The sequence below is a fragment of the Dermacentor variabilis genome, chromosome 2, assembly GCF_050947875.1.
Source record: "Dermacentor variabilis isolate Ectoservices chromosome 2, ASM5094787v1, whole genome shotgun sequence".
Taxonomy (NCBI): domain Eukaryota; kingdom Metazoa; phylum Arthropoda; class Arachnida; order Ixodida; family Ixodidae; genus Dermacentor; species Dermacentor variabilis.
This window is the reverse complement of record NC_134569.1, coordinates 12,140,551-12,165,879: the sequence shown is the minus strand read 5'-3', so window position 1 is coordinate 12,165,879 and position 25,329 is coordinate 12,140,551. Positions and strand designations below refer to the sequence as shown.

At 45.1% G+C, this 25,329-nt stretch overlaps 2 protein-coding genes across 4 annotated transcripts; one reads left to right on the top strand and one right to left on the bottom strand.

Annotated features, from left to right (window-relative positions):
* The first annotated feature begins 12 nt into the window (after positions 1-12).
* Positions 13-916, top strand: ksh (transmembrane protein 167A-like protein ksh). The gene is made up of 4 exons (XM_075679644.1): positions 13-171; positions 264-373; positions 453-487; positions 563-916. The coding sequence occupies exons 1-4, from the start codon at positions 169-171 to the stop codon at positions 631-633; spliced, it is 219 nt and encodes a 72-aa protein (XP_075535759.1). The 5' UTR covers positions 13-168; the 3' UTR covers positions 634-916.
* LOC142571358 (zinc finger matrin-type protein 2) lies at positions 898-19,755 on the bottom strand. 3 transcript variants are annotated; one of them, XM_075679642.1, is made up of 6 exons: positions 19,457-19,755; positions 19,251-19,328; positions 19,055-19,192; positions 8,955-9,099; positions 5,667-5,812; positions 898-1,075 (listed from the first exon to the last, which is right to left on the bottom strand). In XM_075679642.1, exons 2-6 carry the CDS (start codon positions 19,263-19,265, stop codon positions 941-943), a joined length of 579 nt encoding a protein of 192 aa, XP_075535757.1. In that variant the 5' UTR covers positions 19,266-19,328; positions 19,457-19,755; the 3' UTR covers positions 898-940. The 3 variants fall into 3 exon arrangements, with proteins under 3 accessions (XP_075535757.1, XP_075535758.1, XP_075535756.1); XM_075679643.1 differs by having other exon boundaries at positions 898-1,122; positions 19,466-19,755; XM_075679641.1 differs by having other exon boundaries at positions 19,466-19,754.
* Between the last annotated feature and the right edge of the window lie 5,574 nt (positions 19,756-25,329).

The following is a 25,329-nucleotide window of genomic DNA, read 5'->3' as shown; positions in this document are numbered from 1 at the left end:
GGTCAATAAGAGCCAAGTCAAATAACGGCCGTAGCTGTAAGATGCGAGGCGTGAAGTGTAGATGTGGTACACGCAGCGCGCCCCGTAGACATTGACGGTGAAGTGTCAAAAGTCCAGCGAAATTTAGAAAATTTGTCAGTGAAGCTTGCTGGAATTTTTTGGAATGCAATGGTAAGGTTGCGAGCGCAACGCTGAGTTGGAGTGTTTTTTTTTTTTTTCTTTTTGGTACTGTGACGTTACTGACGTACCAATGTTCTTTTCAGTCTGCGCTCTTCAACTTCCAAAGCCTGCTGACAGTGGTACTGTTGCTAATATGCACTTGCGCATATATTCGTTCCATCTACCCGAGCCTCCTAGACAGGAATAAAGAAGGGTACGACCTACACTTAGGAATTGCTTATGGTATACTAACGAGTAGAACTAAACTATTATTTTGATTTGTACCGGCACAGGCTACTTGGTGTGTTCTGGAAGTGTGCCCGCATAGGTTAGTACGCACGAATAGGTCTGATGAGTGCAGTTTGAATTCGACGCGATATACTAATGGTAATTTGTTCCGCAGGCGAGCGCAAAAGCCCGTGGGTTGCGGGATGCTGCATCGCCATGGCGCTGAGCATCCTATTCTGGACGTGACCTCTTCGGCCGTCAGTACTTTACTGAAGCCAAAAGAAAATCCTGCAGCTGATTAGGCAAGCGTCGTGCCGTCACCGACTGTCCTGTTAGTGCATCATGTGACGAGAGGTTGTTTGCATTGTTCCCACAGCCAACAACCCTAACCACTTCTGTTAACGGCTCTTCAGTCATTCACCTGTTAGCCTGCAACCTCGGAGCACTGTCGTGCGATTTGTACACATTCGGTATTGTTCCCATTGTAGAGATCAGTGGACATGTGAGCAGTAAAATTTTTTTCCTTTTATTTTGTAAGTGTACGTGTGCACAATTACTTCTTCGACGAACCAAACCCCGAGAAGCCCATGGTGGCAGCCATGTCGGGGTCGACGTCCTCCGTGGACTCCTGGTGCTTTCGCTTTCGTTCCTTGCGTTTTTCACGGCGGTACTCTCGCAGCTTCTCTTCCTGCAGTCGTGGGATATTTTCTTTTAGTTGAGCATTGTTACACAGGCCTACAGACAAACAAGTCTTGGTGAGAAAGAAAGCATGTTAGATGGCCACTCTGGGGCTTTTGCACAGGCACTGAAAAGTGTGTAGGCATATAGAAAGCTATGCTTGCCGTATACAATTGTCTTGTACCAACAGACGGTGGTACAGATATCACTGCTGCTTTTTCTTTCCCCCCAATCTTGCACCATCTCATCTTTCCACATATTTAAATTTTTTTTTAATAGTTGATGCAACATACTTAAAGAATGAGCCCAAATTCGTGAACTTCACATAAAAATTAGCAAGAAATGGCAGGTATAGTAAATCTGCTGCTGAAGGAAGAATCGTGCATATTTAAGGGCAGGTTCGAGAGATAGTCCTGGAGCTCAAGCAAAGCAACATGATCCTACAAACCAAATATTTTCGAATACTATATCTTAAACCTAGTAGTTGCTGTGCGATTACTTTCTTTACAGCACAAGGCTACAGAGCTCTAGACAGCTGCGACAGAGGCTAATGTGGCGAGGAGGAAGAATCGAGAACTGGCTGGAGATACCTTCTAGTTTGTTCCTAAGTTATGTTCAGCTGCAATGTGTAAACACAATATATCAGCTTGTGTTGGTACTGACAGTTGAAAATTCTCACAAGGTTACTAAACATGCAGGGTTGTGGAAAACATAGCACAACTTAAGCTAGAGGCACGCTCTTGGCAAGTGCCAAATGCCACTTCTCAGGCACATCACTACCAAAAGTAAATTGAAATTTAGTAGCATGTAATGCTGGGCCTATTGGGGTGCCACATTATTTTACATAAGAAACCAGCATAAGAGTGATGAGAACAGAAATGAAGGTAACAGTTTATTCTTGTCCCCTTTGTTAATGCATTTTCCCGCTTAGCGATACTGTCTCGCAGCCTCCTATGGGTGCAGTACCTGGCCCTGTGTGCGGCGGCAGCAGACTTGGCAGCCCTGCCATCCACTTTATCAAGTCAAGGTGGAGTGTTAAGAGGTGGAACGTTATGAACACAGAGACGAGTCCAAGTAAGCCCAGCTGAGTAGCACTTTAGTGTATCCGAGTCCAAGTGACCCCAGCTGTGTAAAAATTTTGATTCCAAGTTCAAGTGAGCCAAATTGAGTAGAATTTTGGTGAATCCGAGTCTAAGTAGGCACTGATGACTAGAATTCGGTGATTTTCAGTCTTAATCAGCCCTAAGCTAAAAATAAAACTTGCAAGCCAGTCTTCGTGAGATCTGTTTTCATATTTAAAACAGCGCAAAAAACACGGACAAGGAAGGACACAGGATGAGCGCTGACTGCCAACAACACCTTTATTGGAGCCTGCGCAAATATATACAATTTGCAACAGGCATAAAGAGAGTGAAAGAAGGGGAGGGGAAGGCGAGTCATCGTCGGTCAACTACTGCTGCGCATGCGTCAATGACATTAAACAGTATAAAAGAAACCATAACATGGTGGACACAGGCCAAACTGCTTAACTTCTAAGGAACTTAAGTTCTTTATCACATAGTGCAATAGAAGGGGAACTAACACAGGTGGCTCCTAACTGACTCATTGAAAATGCCTCAAAGATTTCTCTGGCCATCTGATTGCTGTACCTTTTCAACACACGTGTGTGGTCAAGGAGTGGAGTACAGCCACACTTGGCACGATGAACAGCCAGATTACTGCCAGTCTTAATCTTGACACAGTGAGCATGCTTGCGCAAACGTTCATTGATACAGCGTCCTGTTTGCCCTATGTAAGTGCAGCCGCAAGTGGTGGGAATGGAATACACTACATTGGTACTGCAATGTACAGGCTTGGCGACATGTTGCTTATTGCACGGTCCAGGTGTTCTCCGGCTTTCATTTATTTTTTTGCGCAACCTTCCCAACTTGTTAGGCGCAGTGAACACGACCTTTATTTGCGCAGGCTCCAATAAAGGTGTTGTTGGCAGTCAGCGCTTGTCCTGTGTCCTCCCTTGTCCGTGTTTTTTGCGCTGTTTTAAATATGAATGATCCGTACCAACTAGCTCGCACCCAAACCCTTCTGAGATCTGTTTAACAGCCTTGGTCCGTAAGATAAACAGAACTTGCTTAGAATCACGGACAAAATATATTTCTTGCTTAGGGCTCGCTAGGGTTCAGATTCACCAAAAATTCCACTCAGCCGAGCTCACTCAGACTAAACAGAATTCTACTTAGCTGGGCTCACTCAAACTCGCCAAATTTCTACAGAGCCGCGCTCGCCAAGATTCTGCTCATCTGGGCTCTAACTCAACAGCACTCATGCACTTAGATTCACAAATGAGTTCGGAGCAGTCGAGCCATCATTCGCAACCAGCTGCCATAGGCACTCACAAGGGCTACATTCACATCTATTCATGCAAAGCACCATTGTTCTCATCATGTGTACTCGCACTGATCGACATTCACGCTTGCTCCGACTTCCACTGGAACATATTCACACCATCCCTTTACACTCACTTGCTCTTGTATTTGCATGTACAGTATAACCTCATCCATACATTCAGTAAAAAGACAAGGTTGGCGGCGCCAGCTGCAGATGCAACATGCGATGACCCATGAGAAGATCTGCTGGCACCAGAAGAGAAAACAGTGCATGCTGGCATTTTCATGTGACACAGGCAGACGAGTGCTGTGGAGAAGCTGCTGTGGCGGGCGCCTACTTCTCTCGATCACACGTACCCGTAACGTTTTGCGGCCAGAAAACATACCATACGACTGCAGTTTGGCAATGTACTCAGCGTTGATGCCAAAAGGTCAAGTTTTTCAGGAACGTATTAACCAGTAAAAGAAGCATGATTGAATTAGGTCACTTTTTATGTTCTCGATTATGAACGTTGGCGATGGGAAATTGTATGAAATGGGATCGTATCAATGAGGTTCTACTGTATGAGCCACTCGCATTCATATTTGAATTTGCTCACATTCACTGACAGTCAATCACATTCGTATTCATGTCCTCTCACTCACTTGCACTGCTGTTTCTACTAATATCCTTCTTTGTTTACACTGCTAAGGTGTTGAGTATGAGCGAGTGTACTCTTGAGTATGCCAACCTATGAATTTTAGCCTCAGAAGAAGTTGTACTTAAGCTCAATGAGCAAACTCAATACCAACCAGATTACAAGCTACAGACACCTAACTCATATTTCACAAAGGTAGACTTGCCCAATTCACTTTATGTCCTGGCACCTTATAATTGTGATTTTATTTATTTATTATTATTATTTTGGACAAAAGTCCACTGTTCACATCTACTAATTCAGGATCACTGTTTTTAATTAACACCGCTCGTGGATGCACTGTTAGATTCGCTGAAAATTATGTGAAGTCATCCTCACATGTAGTTTTGTGATCACATGTGATTCGGGAGTGTTAAACTCAGAGACTCACAGTCGGTCAGAGTCGCCTCGACTCACACAGGCCACTCACACAGTCTACACACACTCACACAGGCTCAGATTCACACCTAATCATACTAGCCTCGATCCACTCAGACACATTTTGTTGACCTCGAACCTCTGCTTAACCCAATCCAGAGTTGGGCATTATCACACCTTTCGGGCTCAGCTCGATTCACTCAGACTCGAACTTCACTTGGCCTCATCTCAGTTTATTCACCCCTGTATTCTCAAACAATCCTTGACCTGAAGTTGTCCCTTCTCTCCAATGAGTTGAGTACAGTGCCACCATTCAACCAGAGGCCTCTACACTTCTTAAGAATCGACGTGGGGTGTCATAGAAAGTACAGTGACCACTTTTGTCAAGGGGCACCACTGCCATTAACTTTCTTGAGTCAAGGAGTATTGAGTGGAGGGAAGTTCTAGAATATGGAGTTCTGACTCACTGGTCGGTCAGAGCCTGGTGAGTGAAATAATGTGTAAGTTTGTTGCTATGGTGCAAAGTCTTAGTGGCTGTACAGCAAATCAAATAAAACAATGCATCTACTTCAAAATATGTCTTTCTGTACTGGCACATGGCTCACGTAGGAGTCGGTGGTTCGATGCACCACAATCGTTGCTTAGGAATGAACCATAATGGGCAGGCCTAACATAGACAATAATCATGTCAGACAAATGAGTACTGATCAACAGGCCTGGAAGGTACTACTATAAAACACACAAACAAATGAATCATAGTACACAAAGCATCCAACAGGGACAGTTATACTTTCACATATTTTCTCGAAGTACCAGCATGAGCAGTTCCCCAACTTTTTGCATTCGCGAATGATCTGATGTTTGGCTACAATGACGTAAATTATGATAAAGCTGCCATTGTCACTCAGCTCAAGTTTGTAATTTCAATACTGAAATGTCAATTTTTCATCTGTCATGTTTCGTGCGTGCAATACTTGTAGTATACCTAACAAGAATACGCTACAGCCCTTACAACCGTGGGAATTTTGTGTCCACACTCCTTTAATGGCTCTTTAGAACAAAGTAAACCTCGTCACATGCTCAACTTCAATGGCCATTGATACCTAAGACCACTGCAATCCTTAAACAGGCACCTGAAAAGTGGTATAATAGGTCTCTCTACCTCTTCTCGAAGCTCTTGCATACGCTGCTCAAAGTCGTAGTCTTTCTTCTTCTCTTCGAGTTTCTTTTTGTTGACCTCAAACCTCTGCTTGACCTGATCCAGGGTTGAGCGCTCAACACGCATGGACATGCCCAGGTTACGCTGGTCTGCAAATGACACACCAATGATGCAGACAAGCATATTCTCACCAATACAACACTGTACATGTTCCCCAGTCAGTCTGTGCAAAATGTAGTTTCTATCTCGGACATAGCAGTACTTAAATTACAGCACTTTTCAACTGTACTAGTTACTTGTACAGCCCCTTTTATTTTTTTCAACACAAAACTTCTAACAACATTACAGTTATGCCTTTAGTTACCTCAGGCAGACATACATGTACAACTTGCCCAGTAAACTGCAATTATACTTTCAAAGTTAGAAAAAAATATTGTTTAGATCATATGCTAATAGTGCATAGTTGCAGCCTATGATACTCCTAGGTCATTCCACTTTATGAAGTACTTTAAGGTCATAATATGCATTGTTACAATCAGCATCCATATCGTCTATGCATCTGCTCATTTGAGAGAGCAAAGACCACACTCGTGCCTCCCCAATTAAACCGACACTTAAGCTAGCTGTGTTGGTTCCTCTAGCAAGCTAATGAACTGTTTGAGCAGCACTCTTAAGATTTATCATCTTTTGCTAACATTACTGTCACATTTCTCACTCACACCATGTCCTGTTCCACTCAATTTAATGAAATGAGGCAGATGGATTACGATCTGCGGTGAAAAATAAGTCGAGACACAAAACATGGCAGAAATATTTTAGAACCAAATGGCCTTGGACAATAGAAGATTGAGATGTGGAAACATGCCAAAATAAAAAATAATGATACAATACTGTCAGCTAATTTCAGATGAAATTTGTCGTACAAATTAACTCCGCTATTCCATATATTGCACGCGCAGAAGCAGAATTATGCTATCGACTATAATTTATTTTTATATAAACCTGTTAGCAGACAGAAAAAGGCTGCTTGAGTCAATGCTGCAGTGGTTGTCAACTTAATAATAATAATAATAATAATAATAATAATAATAATAATAATAATAATAATCTTTATTTTTTTTCCATCAACGTGATGGGGGAGGTAAGGGAAAAAAAGCTGAAACAGACAGCTTGACTAGTTCCCGCCCCCTCAAAGAAAAAAAAACGCATTCCATAAAGGCAGACAGTTCAGCTATCGACAAGAAATAAAAGCATTTTTTGATTGTAAAAAAATAATACCTATAACTACAAGCATCTTTGTGGCGTATAAATATGCACATTCCCAAACATGTGAACATGTAACTGTAGTAATGACATTGCGTTTTTAGGACACTGCTAGAAGACGTATGTAAACATCATACACGCAACAACGGCTTATTAACATCTGCATAATGGTATATCACGAACATTCATCACTAGATTTCACAATGAAAAAAGAAAGAGTTCAGGAAGCACGTCAGAAGGCAAACAGAAATTTGATATGCATACCAATTATACAAACGAGAACAATGTTCAGGGAAATACAACTGAGGCAGAAAAGAACAATTTTAATTGCTGTTTTGATGTATGTTCTAGTTGTATAGCGTGTCTGTGACAAAAATTTAATAATTCTGGCAGTTTTCTTTTCATCATTTGCTGTCCATAGGTAGTTCTACACGTCTCTACGTTCCAAAGTTCCCTACTACGTGTATCGTATAAAGGAGCTTTCTTTGACAGAGAAGCTAAAGCTGAGAGAAAGTTTATGTTTTCTTTTATATCCTTTTTATATGTTAAACACAGACGGTATGGATACATGTGAGTAATTTTAATAATTTCCAACTTTTCAAACAAAGGCAGAGATGGATGATCTAGAGGAACACCGAGAACATGTCGCAACATTCTTTTTTGCATTGTAAGAATTTTACGTAAATTTGTAACAGCCGTAGTTCCCCAAACTAAATGTGCATAATTAATATGAGAGTGATAATTCTGATAATGTGCAGGTCAAGAATAACCTTGACCTGCACAGGCAGTATCTCTTTATTAATGTACGTAGCTCCTACGACACTTGAAATCTTAGAAACATGTTCCACGTGGTCTTCCCACGTTAAGTTCTCGTTGAACACAATGCCAAGAGTTTTGAATGCGCGGAGTATTTCTATTTTTGAATCGCCTAACAAAATATCTGTATTTATAAAAACGCTCTTATTCCTCGGACGGAAAAGTATGGCTTTCGTCTTGGCCGTGTTTATTTTTAACGCATTAGCACTTGACCACTCATTCAAACGCGATAGTGAGCTATTTGCTTCAGAAATTAAGTCATTCGGACATGCAGCTGAGAAAAGCATAGTCGTGTCATCGGCATAAATGATATGTTTAACGTTCGGATTAATACGTATAATGTCATTCAAATAGATATTAAATAAAAGTGGATATTAAATAAAAGGATACTTCATGTTAGAATTAGCTTCACAAAAACTGTAGCAATTCCACACGTCAGCGGAATTAAAGGAATGTAGGGAACATGCAAAGTGTAAGCTAAAAGCAGCCATTTAGCAAATCAAGGCAAAAAAAAAAAAATGGGTTGACGCATACTTCTAAGATTTGCTATAAAGAGGAAAATAAAACAAATGCAGAAGCTAACTCACATGGAAAGAATTTGGCAAATGCAATGGAGACAGCTTGACCACACACACTATGTTGCCACTGACAAGTACATGCCGTTACATGAGAATATCCTGTGAACGTGGGTTTAGCACTGCCAACAGAGAGAAGTGCTCACTAGCAATGTGATTAGCACTTTAGGTGCACCTGCCTAAAGAGGTGAAAGAAACCAAGTAGGAAAAATACCAAGTTCTAGCATTGAAACAAACAAACATGGGTGTACATGAATGCAAATGTGCTGCTCATTCTCCTGATGTTATATCCATTTGCTGTTTTTTGCACACTAGGCACTTATTAAGTCCACTTTGGTGCAAGATTTTTCAGATATTAATCCTTAAATTCTGGACTGTTTGATGTGGCAATGACCATGGCATGGAGCTAGCATGGGCAGAGGTTCCGGCACATCAGTGTCAGTTCTGAAATGCTAGCAGCATGGCAGTCTTGAGCATTGAAAGGCATCAAACACTACAAGATTCTTCAAGAATATTGTGGAGAAATTTACATTTTGTCCTTCAATGAAGATGTGGGTGGTTTACCTCAACAACAAATATAGGATATAGCCCCACTGTTGTATCTATTACACCATTTTAGCAACTGGTCATCACTTACGTTTTTTGCCATTGATGTGGTCCAGGAAGTTGATGGAGTCTTTGACCACACAGTCACAGACATTGCAGTAGTACCCCCCAGCTTGAGAAGCTGGTGTTGTTTTTGTTATGACACACGTCTTTCCAAGCTTCGAGTCAAGGTCAACCTGAAACATTAGAAGAATTGCATCAGAGCTGCACAGTAATAATTTAGGACAAAGATAAGCGTATGTGGCATAAGACTATGCAGCTTCACAGTCTTCCTTTTCCTACCTCATCGGGGTTTGGGGTGTGATGTGCCTCAGCAAGTAAATTGGGCCGATTCCAATGTGCTGAAGACTGGGCTGGTCCCAAAGGCAGTACAATCAAACGTGTGACTTTGTGGGCTGATCCTGATACCAGCGTACGGTACGTGCTTTTGCAAGCATTTTAATGCAATTTGTAATGCAGGCCGAACGTGCAAGTAGTGGAATCGAAGGCATGTGCGGGCCAATTCTGATAATGTTATCACATTACTGACGCTTGCGTGTAGCATGTGGACCTAGCTGCTTTGCCACTTTCCTCAGTTTTGGTGCCAGTGTCTCGCTGAGTAGATCTAGTGAGGAGTCTGTCACAGAGCCGAGATGCACAGAGAACACTAACACAAAGAACAGCTTTGACATTAGCAAGAAGTTCCGAGAGAAGGCACCTGCACAGCGGCGCTGGTTTATATGTTTAAAAACGGTGTTCACATCACTCGATGTGACCCCAAAGGACATTTACGAACATCTCGATAAAGAGGTGCAACTGATCATGTCTGCACAAGGGGTGCCGACACATTAAATGTCAAGTATTATGTTTCATACTCCTCCATACATTCACCTACACTTGCAATTCTACATGCATCGCAAGGCCAACAGGGTCTCAGTATTGATTGAGAAGCTACGCATCCACTGTTTGACACAGTGCGTGGGACGTGCATATTTTTCTCTGATCTCTTGTTGCATCCACATGAAGCACATTTGCCCATGAGCGAAAGAATTGGCAGCACTGAGGAAGGAACCAATGCTTCTATGCAAAGCAGCCTGGTTGCAATACCAAGGTAATGGCACGAAGGAAACAGAAGCTGACTGATGTAGCCACTTTCAGTCCAAGTAGCATATGAACACAGTTTGTTTAGGCCAAGCTGTACCTGTTGCTCGCAGATAGCAAGAATAGAAGATTTGTAACCAATTTGCACATCATCCACATACACAGAATAAAACCTTGTGCGAGGTATGGCAGTATGGAGAGAGTTCATTTTTACAACACACCACCTTGTGGTACACCGGTCTCCTGCATAAATGGATGAGATAGGACGTTACCAATTCGAACGCAGAATGTGCAGCCCAAGAGACAACTTTGAATCACAGTCAGCAAGTTGTCTCAAACACCCATTCCAGCCAGATCGCAAAGGATTCCAAAACTTCAAAATGCCAAGTGGTGTCGTATGCTTTCTCCATATATAAAAATACATGTAACGAAAGATTTTTATGCACAAAGGCATCACATATATTTGTCTTGATGCGGACAAGGTGATGTGTTGTGGATCTACCTTTCCTGAAACCGCACTGTCAGGGTGTCTACCAAGTTGACATTTCCAAATTCCCTGAGTTTTCCAGGTTTTCCCTGAGTGCCTTCGCAAAATTCCCTGAGTGATGCAGAACTATGTTTTATGTCAAGACGGGCTGAAACCATTATTTGCGGATACTGTCACTCTCTAGTAAGCATATGAAAAAAAATTTAAAAAAAGAAAGACTTAATCCAATCTGAATACTAAGGAGTAGTGTTTATGTTATTCAAAAAGAGAATAAAGGGAGGGGTTAGTAAAATGCACGGCAAATAAAATGTCTCTAAATATATGCAAATCGAGTCGGACATTCTCAAATACGAATAAAAAGGAGATACATATAGAAGCAAATATTTTTGAATATGAGCTATTTCTATCAACTGATAGCAAGCTCAGTGGTATGAGGCCCGAACTTTGTCACAATTGGGACACTCTCTCAACAGCTCGTAAGTCAACCTCAACTGCCCTGACATATACTCTCAGCCCGCCCACAACACCTCATTGTTGTGTTTCACTGTTTTAAAGAGTTTATATTAGTTTGGATAAGGGACACCTGTATCTCGGCATCAGCCAACACTTTGTTTTTTGAGCTCAAGCTCCTTCAAAATGGCGGCAGCGCGCTTCCTTTTCCGTTCATTCTTCAATGCGTAGGTACTTTGTTTTTGTCTTCCTTCCGCCACTCGTTCGTCCCTCGGACCATTTGAAGCATCTTCTTGGTCAGTTGCACAGTTCACGTCCAATTTTTTTAACTCCCTAGGGGCTACAAAAACATCCGAACAATCGGCCAGTTGGAAAAAATAAATGGTTGTCATTTACTGCCCTTAAGGGCTCCAACCGCCACAGGCACATTCGAACACGCTCTGAAGGCCTGTCGGTACACGTATTAGGCATATAGGTGCCCGTACTGTGACAGGAAATACCGGGTGCATGCGTGCATAATTAAGGAACACATACTGTGTCCCGTGGCAATATCCCCTTTCCACGCTTATGCTTCACTGCAATACTTTTGCGTATGCTTCACCAAGTACATTTCTGTAGGGAGGCGAAGTTGACTTTAGGGAACCGGCATTATGCAACGCACCGTGCTTTCCAAGCTTCTGAGCCAATCGCGAGGACCACAACGGCGGAATCCATGCCACTGCTGACAGTAGCGAATTCTTTCAATAAAAAACACGGCACCCAACGGCAAGATGCTTCATAGCAAATGCCGAAGCAGCTAGGCCTAGCGTTGCCGCATTGGTGGCTACGGCTGCCAGCGGATCTGCGTGCGAGAGCGCCGGTTCGAGGCGGCGAGGTAATCGAAATGGCAGCGGTGGTGGCTTTGATTAATGCCGTTTCGCAACTGCTGTCACGGCAAAACTTCCGGAAAATTGGACGGTAAAAAGTTCTTGCGTCCGAAATTTCAGACGTTCTCATACATTGACTCTAAGCGGTACGTGGTGGTGCCGCATGGCCGTCCAAATTATCGGGAATCCGGAAAGTCAGTCGTTGACAGCACACTGTCAAGTCCTCCAGCCGACGACAGGGTGTCAAAGACTACTCATTACGATTCCTGTCTGTTTACTCATGCCAGCATTACCGTGACTTTCGACCCTTTCAATAAAATTACAGCTAATTTTCCCTGATAGAGGCACAAATTCCCTGAGTTCTCCCTGAGTTTTTCCAGACTACTCAAAATCCCTGAGAATTCCCGGTTTTCCCGGTTTCCCCGGTTGTTAGACACCCTGACTGCAAGGGACCTAGTGTTTCCTTGCTTTCGAGAAAATCGATAAAGTGCTGGTTAGTCATCTTCTCAAAGAGTTTGCACAGGCAACTTGTTAGAGCTACAGGCCTAAAACTGCTGGCCGAAGTCGGGTCCTTGCCCTCTTCGAGAACAGGAATTATTATTGCATGTTTCCAAGCAGCCAGGATGCAACTACCACAGAATATGAAGTAGCGACAGAAGTGTTTTGTGGGTTTTAGGGTGCAAGGTGTTTGATCATGTTGTAAGCTACTCTGTCTCTTCCTGGTGCCGACTTGTTACAACAATTTAGTGAGGCCTGAAGCTCCGCCATGTTAAAAGGACAGCTGTACGATTCATTCTTTGTTATTTTCCAATCCAGGGGGAATTGCTCTACTTGCCGCTGCTAGCGTAAAAATGTGTGTACTCAAAGTGAGCACCTAGAAAATCAGCCAGATCTTCAGGAGCATTTCCCTGGGTGTTTGTTAATGCTAGAGGGTGGCTTTGTTGGCCGTTTAATTTGTTAATTTAATTTGTTCCAGGCTTTTCTTTCATCTGTGTAGGAGTTTATACCTGACGTGTATTTCTCCAGCTTTCCCTCTTGGCACGGCGGCACATTCTTCTGCCCTCAGTATTTGTTTTCTTAAAGTTTATTAGATTTTCCGTGGTCGGAGAGTCACAAAGGTGACCCCAAGCCATATCTTGATTCCTTCATGCTTCCCTACAATCATCCTTCCACCAGGAACATGCCACTTGGAATGCAATCCTTGTGCTTCTGGGATGCATATGGGCACTACATTCCAGTGCGTCATCAATGTTCAGTGCACGAATGTCGCCCCAGGTTAGGTGCGTGAGCTCTCTATATCCTTTCCAGTCGGCAGAGTCAACTTTCCACTGCGAACATGGGGAGAGGTTTCATCACTTTTTGTTAACGTTAAAACGATAGGCAAGTGGTGGCTCCCAAAAAGGTTCTTGATGAATTGAATTTATTTCTGGGATTTTATATGCCAAATCTACGATTTTATTATGAGGCACGCCATAGTGGAGGATTCCGGATTAATGTTGACCGCCAAGGGATCTTTAACATGCCCCCAATACATGAGACACGGGCATTTTTGCATTTTACCCTCATCAAAACATATCCACCGTAGGCAGGATTTGATCCCGTCACCTCGCACTTAGCAGCACAACACCACAGCCGCGGAGACACTACAGTGGGTGGGTTCTTGATGACGTTCCACTCCAGATATGGCACGAGTGTACTTGATGCGATATTTGTATTTATAGACGAGTACGTTTTGTCTGCCTTGCTGTAGAAAGTGTGCTCTTTTCTGCTTAGCAAGCACTCACATGTGGAGAAGAGCAAGTTTTCAATTAAGCACCCTCTCACACTGCAACAAGAGTCACCTCACAGAGTGCTTTGTGCATTTAGATCTCCAACAACAATACATGGTTCAGGAAGTTCAATGATAAACCATAAAAAGTCTGTTCTGGAAACCTGATAATTTGGAGGGATGTATGGAGAACTTATGGTGACCAACTTCTGAAAGAGCAGTGCTCAGACTGCAACTGCCTCAAGGGTAGTTCAAAGAAGCAACACCTTTGCCCACTATTACTGCAACGACGCCCGACGAGGTGATTGCATCGTTGCTGTCTTTTTTGAAGATGGCATATTGCCCGAGGAAGTTTCCTTGTGTTGATTTTAGGTGCGTCTCCTGAACACACAGCACCTTTGGATTGTATTTGCGTAGTTCTTTAATCTCATAGAGGTTGTGAATAAGACCTCATGTTTCAGTGTAATATTTGCATATCCATATTGTTAATGTTTTTGCGCTGCATGCCAAGAGGAGTCAAGTTGGCTTACGGAGCATCTCCAGGCCCTGTAATCCAGGGTTTGTCTTTCTTGGAGCATTCACAAGAATCGCGCCGCTCTTGAGGTGCTGGGTGTGCCATCTGGCTTGGCGTTGTGTCCATCGACTCCTAGAAGCCGGTGGACTTAAGCTCACGCGAGTGGGCTGTTAGGTCTTGCCTCGAAAAGCAGGGCCTTGGAGGCTACCAACCCAAAAGTTGATGGGCCCCTCCTTCAGAGACAGCATTCCAGCACTGGCCGATATCGCCTGGGGGGCTCGTGGCACTGCCTCGGCCACACTTTTTGTGGGCCAGGCCGATGCCGGAGTCTGCTGCGGCATTGCCCTCTTATGCGCCGCACCAGCATACCCTGTGGTATAAAGAAAGGAAATGTGCTTTCGCACTTCCTGAAAGGAAATGTTCTCTTTAATCTTCAACATAATTTATTTCCTTTTCCTCTTCCAAGAAGGACATGATCAGGAGTGCACAGGGTGGTCACTGTCGCAGGTAGCATAGTGCTGTGTTTCAGCACAGTTGTCAGCAGGATGATGGTGCAATGCACACACTGCACATGGGGTACGCCACTGGCACCTCTCGGAGCTGTGAGAAATCACTGGCACTTAAGCAGCACCGTGGGTTGGGAATGTAGTGTCTAAGTTGGACTTTCACATAGCCTGTTTCAATATATTCGGGCAGAGTACTTGTGCAGAACATCAAAATTGGGCGTTTTGTTGGGATCTCTTTGTCATCCCGCCTGATCTTGATTCTTTGGACATTTGTCATGTGCTGTTCCTTCCAGCCCTCAAGGAGCTTCGTTTTCACTCAAGTCTAGTAAGTCTTGCTCAGATGGGACTCCACGCGTACTGTCCAGAGAATGGTGCAGGTTTACTGGGACAGGGGTGTTATCAAGTTCAACAAACCCCGACAGTTTCTCAGACTGATTCTTGTCATGGACTTGGAGCAGCAGATCACCGCTGGCCATTCTCATGACCTTGTAGCTGAGACCTAGTTTCTCAGTAAGACACTTCGCGACAACAAATGGTGACAATGTTTTTGCAGTTATTTCAGGATTTTGACAAATTAGGACATAGTACTTCTGGTATATCTCCTTGGTCTAGCCTAAAAGTTTCAGGGAGTCATTGGTGCAGCCTCTTTTGAAAAGAGGGTAATCAGGCAGTCGGGGAAATGATTAAAAAGCCATAAATGTAATTTCGTAGCTTTGCCAGCTGCCCACTACTGAGCCCAACGAGGGAACGCTGAGACCCAAAGGCATCGAAGACACCAGCTATACAGGTCAATCCACTGTTAGAGGAACACGCAAGCACATGGCTCACGCTCCGCACAACTCCATGTACGGGAAGCAGCGAAAACTAAGCGCATCTGCGAAACAGTGCATGCCGCATGTCATCTGCTAGCCCCCATCACTTCACCTGCGTGCAGCAGCGCGACCACACGTTTTGAGCCACGGTTGTGATGAATGCAATCCAAAGAAGCAAAGTTGTACTTTACTTGCCAGCCATCTCATAGATGCTAAGAGGATAGAAATGATCGAGCTTTCAGAACATTATAGGCAGGGTATCGGAACGAAATGCTTTTTGTTCTGGTTTTAGTTTCTTTCCACCGAAATTGTTCCGCTTCGGTTCTGCTCTGGAATGAAAAAGAATTATCCATAATGGTTCGTAGCGGCTTTGGTTCGCATGCGAAAATTTTCGAAGCAATGTAACGACAAAAACATCGTATTTAATTTTCTCAATAAGTTAATTATGAATTCTGAGACTGCCTTGAGACAAGGCACTGAGCACGATCTCAGAAGCAGCAGGTCATTGAGTGTACTCGCCGAAATGCAAGATCACTGTTCTGATAAAATGAACATAAATGAACAATAAAACTTCAGTAACAAAGTGTTGTACCCATGAAAGTGAAACGATAAGCTCTTCAGCGCGCAAGCCCTGGGTTTTGCTACGATACCGATCTGCAAGTGTACCGAGTGGCAGGCTTAGATTAGTGAAGTGCTCGACCAGCTATCGCTCACACTATCCCTGCCCGAGATACGCACTTATGCGGACCCGAGATATGCGCTAATTCTGACGTTGCCTTATGTCAGTTGTTTCGGATTGCTGACTTTCTCTTATAACTGAAAACCGATCAAAAATATTTCGGTTTCACTCTGAAACAAACTAATAAATAATGTTTCGGTTACGTTTTCATTCTGGTCAAACATTTTTTTCTCTTTTCTTTTTCCGTTTTTGCTTTCGTTCCGTGCCGACACACTGCTTATAGGCAACATGAAGCACTGTTTTTCTGGAGGAAGCTTCGTGTTCGGACTTATCGCCACGACAGATCAAAACACGCTCACTTCACGGACGGAGCGTTGCGATGGATTCAACGGAACGAGCACAGCTCACACTGCATTTTGTTTTTGGCATTGTTGTGCCCGGCTACGACATGCACAGTCTGTCGAGGTGCTGGAAGATACGAAACATTGTGCAGAGCTACCGTTGACGAATCAGGAAACGTTAACACATATCGAGTCATTTTGCCGACGACAATCGTGTTTGGCTTACGTTTGACACATCGTATGCTCCAAGACAGGAAGTAGTGGCGTCCATATTAACATCGAAAAGCAAATTTGAACTGCACGCAATGGTGACATTTAGAAGGCAGAACGTTGCAGGCACGCCCCGCTCCGCTTGCCAATAACTTTGCTTCAGCTGAATGCATTGAAGTACTTTTTGAAGCAAAGTATTTCTGAAATAGCCTATTTTAACTTCAAATGAATTTCTCCTCTTTATGGTAAAGAGTGGTTTAGGGCCCCTTTAAAAGAATCTATTTACTTTTCAAACGTGCGCACTATATCAGAATGCGGGTGCTCCGCTTAGGACCCTGGAACAAAAACATATATTGCCAAATTAGAGCACATCCGAAAGCGTTCAGCACATCTGTCTCCTTGAACTATCCAAAGCTCCAAAGCTCCTCTGACATATCCAAAGCTCCTCTGACATAAGAATTAATTTAGGATGGCCCCTTTTGCAAGAAAGATGGAAATTCATGCACCTAAAATTATTCCACCAAATTTTTGCAGATGCAACAGGTCTAAGGAAAGAAACATCTATACTTCATCCTACCTACAAGTCTACCCACATTGATCACTCCCTAAAGGTCCAAGAATATAAGTGTCGAATCAACATCTACAAACATTCTTTTTTTCTGAAAACAGTCCATGAATGGAATGGCCTGCCAAAAGAGATTGCCTCCACGTCGCCCACTTGCTTTGGCGGCGCTCTTGCTGAATTTTTTTTAATTAGGTATCACGTGACATTTGTGTGACAGTGGAACTTTGTCTGCCCAACAGTAGCTTTTGTATCCACCTTTCTTAGTGTGAAAGCATAGTGAATGTTGCATTATTTTTAATCATAGCATTACATTCTTTTTTTCTGCTGCAGTGTACTACCTGTACTACCTTTGTTTCCTCCTTCTACAATAATTCCCATATTATTGCGCTGTAGCTTTCTGAATAAATAAATAAATAAATAAAAAGAATTTACACATCTGAATACCATATTTTTGAAACTGATTGCAACTTGACAGTAGGGGTGCTATCCAATGGTTCGCACCACAGACCTCAACATGAATGCTCTCGATGTCAGCATAATACCTTCTGGGCTGTGGTAACTGCATATGAACCACCATGCAAGAAGCAGTGCAGACACTGCCACGCATTCCTCTGTACGCCCACGCCACAGTTCACGCGTGGTTCGTTGTAACCATGGAAACAAAGCCATCGAAAGGAGATGTGTAAAAGCCACCATGAGGTGAGACTACCAGGATATTTATATAAGAGCCGCACAGTGACTGGAAGCAACCAGTAAGGTCAGTAGGGAAGTGAAACGAAAAGGGGGAAGCTTCCTTCATCATCTGTTTGGATGTTGAACTTTGACAATGAATACCTTCAGTTCCTGCATACAAAAGTTTAGAAGTTTTTGTGTTCATGTCCAGTATTCTATAATAAACACACACTACAAACACACTCTAGTACTACAGATGGCAGTCACAAAAATGTTGTGGGGTCCCTTTATGACTTGAAAACACACTCCATACTTGCCACATGATGTTCTGCCTTGTGTGACTCTCATCTCTTTCTAATTTTGCATCCCACTCCTTCATATTTTTCTTTTTTCAAGACCTGTATTATGTTTTTCCTTCTGCCTCGTTTGCATACTTCCTGCACATGTGTAATTACTTCTGCAACCATGTGTGCGTCAATTGCCACTTTAAAAAATGTTTTACTTTTGCAACATTTGAACGAAAGCTTGTTAAGTGTCTTGTAGCACCAGTACACGACCTCCGACTTGATGCCATATCGAAAAGTTTGTGAACATTCTGGCAGCAGCCGGAAGAGTTGCTTGAATATTTTGCCAGCAGTTTGTCCTCATTGGCTTCACCTTACTAATGCCAGCAGAGTCGCCTAAAGAAATGTTTGCCGGTACTTTGTAAATAATATCGTCAAACGGGGGCCTCACGAGAGCACGAGATCATAATGAAGAGGGCGGCGGGGCGTCTTCAGGGCACCTAGGGCGCAGTGAGGGAGATCAAAGCTAAATCTAAGGAGGTCAGTGCGTTGGGGCCGCCAAGGCCGGAACATGCCAGATGGTTTTCGCACCCATGATCGGCTGCTCGCCACGACCCGCCTCGTCGTGCCCTCAACCAACGGACCGGCCCGGTCTTCGTGTCCCCGAGGCTCCTTAGGCGTTCTGGAGGCGCCACTAAAACATGCCAAATAATGACACGCTACACTTAATAGCTGGTCGCGGCCTGGTCGATGCCAGCCAGTAGGGATGAATTGCCGGCAAAATTTCTTTTCGAAAGATTCTACAGGCAGACGTGCATACGCTTCGCCGTGGCTTCAATGCAACTGCACATAGCCAAAAGCCTTAATGATGCGAAATTTCGCACACAAAACAGTGACCTTATAGTCTCTGGGCTTGAGCGTGTCTCGTTTCACAGGGGCCAACGGCTCCTCGTCCTCGTCTTCGAGTCGAAGCCGCTCCTCGGCGAGCTTCTCGTACTCCTCGCGGTCCCATTTCCTCCGGTGATCCGCCGGCCTCTGCACAGAACCTTATGTTAACACATGCGTTCGTGTCTGCCAGCAACCGAAAACTAACAGGCAAACTAGCCATCGGTCGGGCGTTGCTCCACACCGTGCGAGCAGATGATCACTGTTCTTGTACCACGTTGGGCGACTGCGCAAATAGCATTGAAGTGATTTCAGCAATGCTCAGCACGTAGAACAACCGAATGTTTCACAGTACATGACATTAGAACTATTACAGTACACTAAATACATACTATCAAAAAATGAAGTACTTACAGTACATACCTTTTATGTTCGGTCTCAGCGCGCAGTTTGCACGGTGCAACGTTCACGAACACACCGAAGTTGTTTTCAGTAAGTTGCCCGAAGAATGCGGCAGTAACAGACAGGTTGGGGCGGGCAAGTTAAATATCCCTCGTCAACATGCTCGTCAAGCACAACTCACAGAGAATATTTTCCACAAGGTGTTCTGTGCCATGTTTCCAGCAACAATAGAACTAAAACAAGCGCTGGAAAAAGACGAAATTAGAGTGGTTAAAGGTCGAGTGAGCCGAACGGCACTGTTGGCGCTGTCTCACTGAGGCGCCGCGTGTGGAAAATTTTTACGAGGGCGCTGCGAGCGAACTGGATTGAGGCGGAGACGCGCTTTGCGGCATATTCAACGTCATTTTGCTGCGAGCCCTGAGACCGAATGCGCGCATACGCTTTTATATAGTGCTTTATTTCCATTGCACATCTGCATTGACACCTTTTTTTGCTGCGTATAAATATTTGAGGTATTGGTTATACAACGTGTCTTCAATTTTGCTTTCATTGTCAAGTGCATCGTCTGCTAGCGAGCGCGCGTTCGTTACGCGGACGCTGGCCGACGACTACTTTTTTCTTGCAGAAAGTCGCTACAGCAAGTTTTCTTATGGTTTTGCTCGCATTGGTGCGCCCGCGACTCTTGTCAGCCAGCACCAATTGTAGTTTTAGCGAAATTAACTGCTATTTCTAAAATTGTTTTCTAAAGGTAACACGTAATTATTGGCACAGAAGCCGCCTATCTGCAACATGAAGCTATGTAAGAAAATGTTATTGATATCGTGTCATTTGAAGCGCGCTTCTTGTTGATGGAATATTGACCAGAGACAACGAACAAAGAAAACAATATTATATTGAAATAAACCATGTTCATTGACTGCGTGGCCTGAAGAGAGGCAGATGACCAATGCACTTCTAGGTAAATCTAAGGGTACACACACACACACACACACACACACACACACACACACACACACACACACACACACACACACACACACACATATATATATATATATATATATATATATATATATATATATATATATATATATATATATATATATATATACGCTTCATATTCTCACCTGTACATACTCATCATCACCGTTTTGGGGCCTGGTGGTGGGGCTCTCACTCGAGAGAATAAAGAGGAGTGAGTGAATAAACTTTTATTTGGTCCAGCAAAGCGCGATAAAACGCGCACCCGGCTAATCCCACGACGGGACTGACAGATCTAGTCTGCCGGCCCGATCGCGGGCGCGCTGGACGGCCAGGATTTGATCCTCAAAGACAGGACTTCGCAGGAGCGCGTCCCACTCTTCCTTGGTGAACTTCGGGCCCAGCGACCCGCACTCTCAGAGCATATGAGGCAACGTAGCGAGACTGGCTGCCTAAACCTCGTCTCACAAGTGGTGGAGTGTGCTGTCCGGTTCCTTCGCCCTCTCGCTCCCGGTCTCTCTCCAGCTTCACCTACGCTACATCCCTGGAGCTCCGCTCGGGTCGCCGCCTCTACCAACTGCACTCAACCATGTCGCAAGACCAGCAGACCAGTACCACGACTTTCATCTTGCTACTCCTGCGGGAACCCCTTCTTGGACAGTCACCACCCCTCAGAAGGATCCACCGGTATTTGCTGGACTTCCAGGTGACGACGTTGACGACTGGTTGGAGCTATACGAACGCGTGAGTGACTTTAACCACTGGAACGAATCAGCAAAACTTGCTCACGTCGCCTTCTACCTAACCGGAGTTGCAAAAACTTGGTTTTACAATCATGAGCTCGATTTGGTCAACTGGAGCATCTTTAAACACCATCTACGCCAGATTTTCGCGAACTCGTCTGTCCGCTCCGCTATCGCTAAGAAGAAGCTTGCTGAGCGTGTTCAGCACTCAGGCGAGTCCTACACTTCGTACATAGAGGACGTCCTCGCCCTCTGCCGCCGCGTGAACACCTCGATGGCAGAGAGTGACCGCGTGTACGCCACCTGCTCAAGGGTATTGGGACTTCGGCATTCAATGCTCTTGTAGTGCTGAATCCCACTACCGTCGCCGACATCATCAGTACGTGTCAGCGTCTCGATGAGCTTCATATGCTCCGCGCACACCCTGACACATCTGATTTTAAGGCGTCCAACGACAGCGAGCTACGTGCCTTGATTCGCTCCATCATACGTGAGGAACTGCACACCCAAACTTCGTCAAACCCTCCTGAGGTCCATCTGACGACTCCTGGGGGCGGCCTACGCCATATCGTGAGGGAAGAGATAGCTGCTGTGACCTGCCCGCAAATCACGAGCCCGCACCCTATCCATACGCCAATTAACGTACGCTCAGGTTGCCTCTATAGTGCCACCCTCCCAGCAGCCACCACAACAGGCACCCTGCACCGCACATGTCCCTGAATCCTATCACTGCAAGACCATCGCCTGTTCCGTCTTATAACGCCTGGAGCCCACCATGACCGGTTTGTTACTACTGCGGCATCCGTGGCCACATTTCCAGGTTTTGCCGACGCCGTCAGCAAGATGAAAGACGTGGCCATGACGGCTTTGAAAGGGATCAGTTTTCTGGCCCTGTACTACGACGTCGGCGTTCTGACTACGATTATTATCCACGACGTTCCCCATCTCCACAGGACTTCAACACTGCCGGCTCATTGCGTTTCCCGCGTCGTCGCTCTCCATCCCCGATGCGGCGCTCTTCCCCTCTACGACCGGCTACTTCGTCCTCCGATCACCGCCCGGAAAACTAAATGGTGCAGCTTCAGGAGGGAAAGCTGCATCTTTTGGACAACGTGAAACTCCTCCGGAACGCCCGTCAAATGTACTTTTGGTGTGTGTTGAAGGTGTCCGAATCGAAGCCTTGGTTGACACAGGTGCATCGCTTTCCGTTATTAGTGCTGACTTGTGTTCTCGATTGCGAAAAGTGAAGACACCGTATAATGGCCCTCCCCTTCGTTGTGCTAAAGCAGTTCTTGTTCAGCCCTCCGGTGTTTGCCCTGCGCGCGTTTTCATTGATGGCATCCTCCACCACATTCAGTTCGTCGTGCTGTCTTCGTGCACTTACGCGATGATTTTGGGATGGGACTTCCTGTCCTCCGCCTCAGCTTTCATCTCTTGCCGTCAGCGAACTATTCATGTGACGGACACTGAATCTTCGTCCGCTGTCAATGCTGATAGCCTGCGTTTTGTCACGTCTACCGACTGTTCAATTCCCGCGGGCAATGAGCATATTCTGACACTGACTTCCGACACCATTATTATTAATGATGATGTGTTCCTTGCACCGAGCGGTTACTGCATTTCTGGTGGGCTTAGCCTTACTCCTAGCCTAGTACGGTTTCAGGACGGTAGAGCGTTAATCGCTGTTCATAACCCTACTTCTTCGCCAGTTGTGCTCTCCCCGGGCTCTACTGTGACATGCTTTACTGACACCGAACCTCTTTCGCTGGTACCGCTTCACACCGAATCACCACCTTTGTCTACCACAACTGATTATCACACTGCTGCCGCTGCTTTAACGGCCGCGATAAATCCCGTTTTGACCGCTGCGCAGAAAGAAGACCTTCTGGCACTCCTGCACAAACACAGAGAGCCTTATTTGACGTTCACTCCAAGCTTCTGGGGCGCACTTCCGTCGCAGTACATCGCATCGAAACCGAAGGCAGTTCGGTTGTACGCCGCCGCCCGTATCGCGTGTCTTCCGCAGAACGGAAAATCATTGCGGATAACATTGATGTCATGCTCAAAAGAGACATCATTCGGCCATCCTCCAGTTCTTGGTCGTCCCCTGTCGTGCTGGTTCGCAAGAAAGACGGCTCTGTACGATTCTGCGTCGATTATCGAGCCCTTCATAAGATCACGCGCAAAGACGTATATCCGATGCCAAGAATTGACGATGCCATTGACTCCCTCCAGGGTGCAGAATATTTCTCTAGTCTAGACCTCCGATCCGGATACTGGCAAATCCCCATGCACGAAGCGGACAAGGACAAGACAGCCTTTGCAACACCAGACGGACTTTACGAGTTCAATGTCATGCCATTCGGTTTATGTAATGCCCCTGCAACATTTGAACGCATGATCGACACAGTTTTACATGGCCTTAAGTGGAAGACCTGTCTGTGCTATTTAGATGACATCGTTATTTTTTCTACAACTTTTCGTCAGCACCTTGAGCGCTTGGACGAAGTTTTCACATGCATTTCCACCGCTGGACTTCAACTCAACACAAAGAAATGCCATTTTGCCAGAAAGAACATCAAAGTGTTGGGCCATCTTATCAGCAAAGATGGCGTTCGACCAGATCCCGAAAAGGTTGCTGCCGTGCTTCGCTCCCCTCGCCCTGAAAATCAAAAGCAATTAAGAAGTTTCTTGGGCCTGGCATCCTACTTCCGCCGCTTCATCAGTCATTTTGCGGCCGTGGCGTCGCCGCTACACAAGTTGCTCACGTCGGGCACTGCTTTCCCTTGGACAGATGACTGCGAACTTTCTTTTCAAGCCCTCAAGCAGGCATTAACCACCGACCCTGTCCTTTGTCACTTCGATGAGCACGCACCAACTTGCTTGCACACCGACGCTAGTGGCCATGGGATCGGTGCTGTACTTTTACAGCGTGATACCACCTCACGAGAGAGAGTTGTTGCCTATGCCAGTCGCGCACTAACAGCTGCCGAAAAGAATTACTCGATCACAGAACAGGAATGTCTCGCAGTAGTTTGGGCGATCCAAAAATTTCGACCATATCTTTACGGTCCTGACCGCTCCTGTACGCTCTAGTTCGGCCTCCGACGTTGCCACCTTCTTTCTATAGATGCCATTGTGCTGCGCCATGGTGCACCTCGTGCACTGTTAAGCGACCGCGGCAAGACTTTCATGTCAACAATGCTCGCAGAAGTACTCGGAGCTTGTGGCACAGTTCATAAGACGACATCCGCATATCACCCACAAACAAATGGCTTAACCGAGCGATTTCATCGCACACTAATAGATATGACATCCATGTATATCGGGCCAAACCACGACAATTGGGACAAACTTTTACCTTTCGTGACTTTTGCTCACAACACCGTTATCCAACGAACTACAGGATACTCACCTTTCTACCTAGTTTACGGCCGTTCACCAACATTCACCATCGACGCCGCTTTCTTCAATGCCCCAACTAACACCTCGGCCAGTATACCCGAACAGTTCGTCTCGAGACTTGAGGAATGCCGTCCACGTGCTCGCTTCAACACAGATGTCAGTCAGCTAGATCGCAAGCAACGTTACGACATCTCTCGTCGCGACGTCTCCTTTCGTCCTGGAGAGGAAGTGCTCCTTTGGACGCCCATTCGTACACCCGGTTTGTGCGAGAAGTTTGAATCCCGCTTCCTTGGACCGTATATTATTAATGAACACACATCCCCCGTGAGCTATCGCGTTACTCCCGTAGACGTTTCTTCCGACCATCGTTGTCGTGGTTCGGAGATCGTTCACGTTTCGCGCCTAAAACGATTCGTCCGGCGTTCCCCTCCTGGCTAAAAGTCGCGGCCTGGCTGGCCGCTTGCGCGTGCGGGGAAATTAGTGTGATTTCGATAGAATAAGCGCCAAAATTGACGGCACACAAGAAGAAATACAGACAGGACAAGGCGCTACTTGCAGAGTTGCAAGTAGCGCCTTGTCCTGTCTGTATTTCTTCTTGTGTGCCATCAATTTTGGCGCTTATTCTATCGAAAGCTATGCACCAACTAGCCCCACAACGTGTTTTACTAAATTAGTGTGAGCATTATTCATACGCTTCATATTCTCACCTGTACATACTCATCATATCACCGTTTTGGGGCCTGGTGGTGGGGCTCT

Bases quoted from the DNA above. Each gene is read 5' to 3' on its own strand.
- LOC142571358 (XM_075679642.1), bottom strand. The intron at 9,100-19,054 runs GTCACTGTTTTG...CTAATGTTTCAG, and splicing joins TCAAGCCCAGAGACTATAAG to GTTGACCTTGACTCGAAGCT. The intron at 5,813-8,954 runs GTAAGTGATGAC...TGTCATTTGCAG, and splicing joins CCACATCAATGGCAAAAAAC to ACCAGCGTAACCTGGGCATG.
- ksh (XM_075679644.1), top strand. The intron at 374-452 runs GTACGACCTACA...GTACCGGCACAG, and splicing joins CTAGACAGGAATAAAGAAGG to GCTACTTGGTGTGTTCTGGA. The intron at 488-562 runs GTTAGTACGCAC...TTTGTTCCGCAG, and splicing joins CTGGAAGTGTGCCCGCATAG to GCGAGCGCAAAAGCCCGTGG.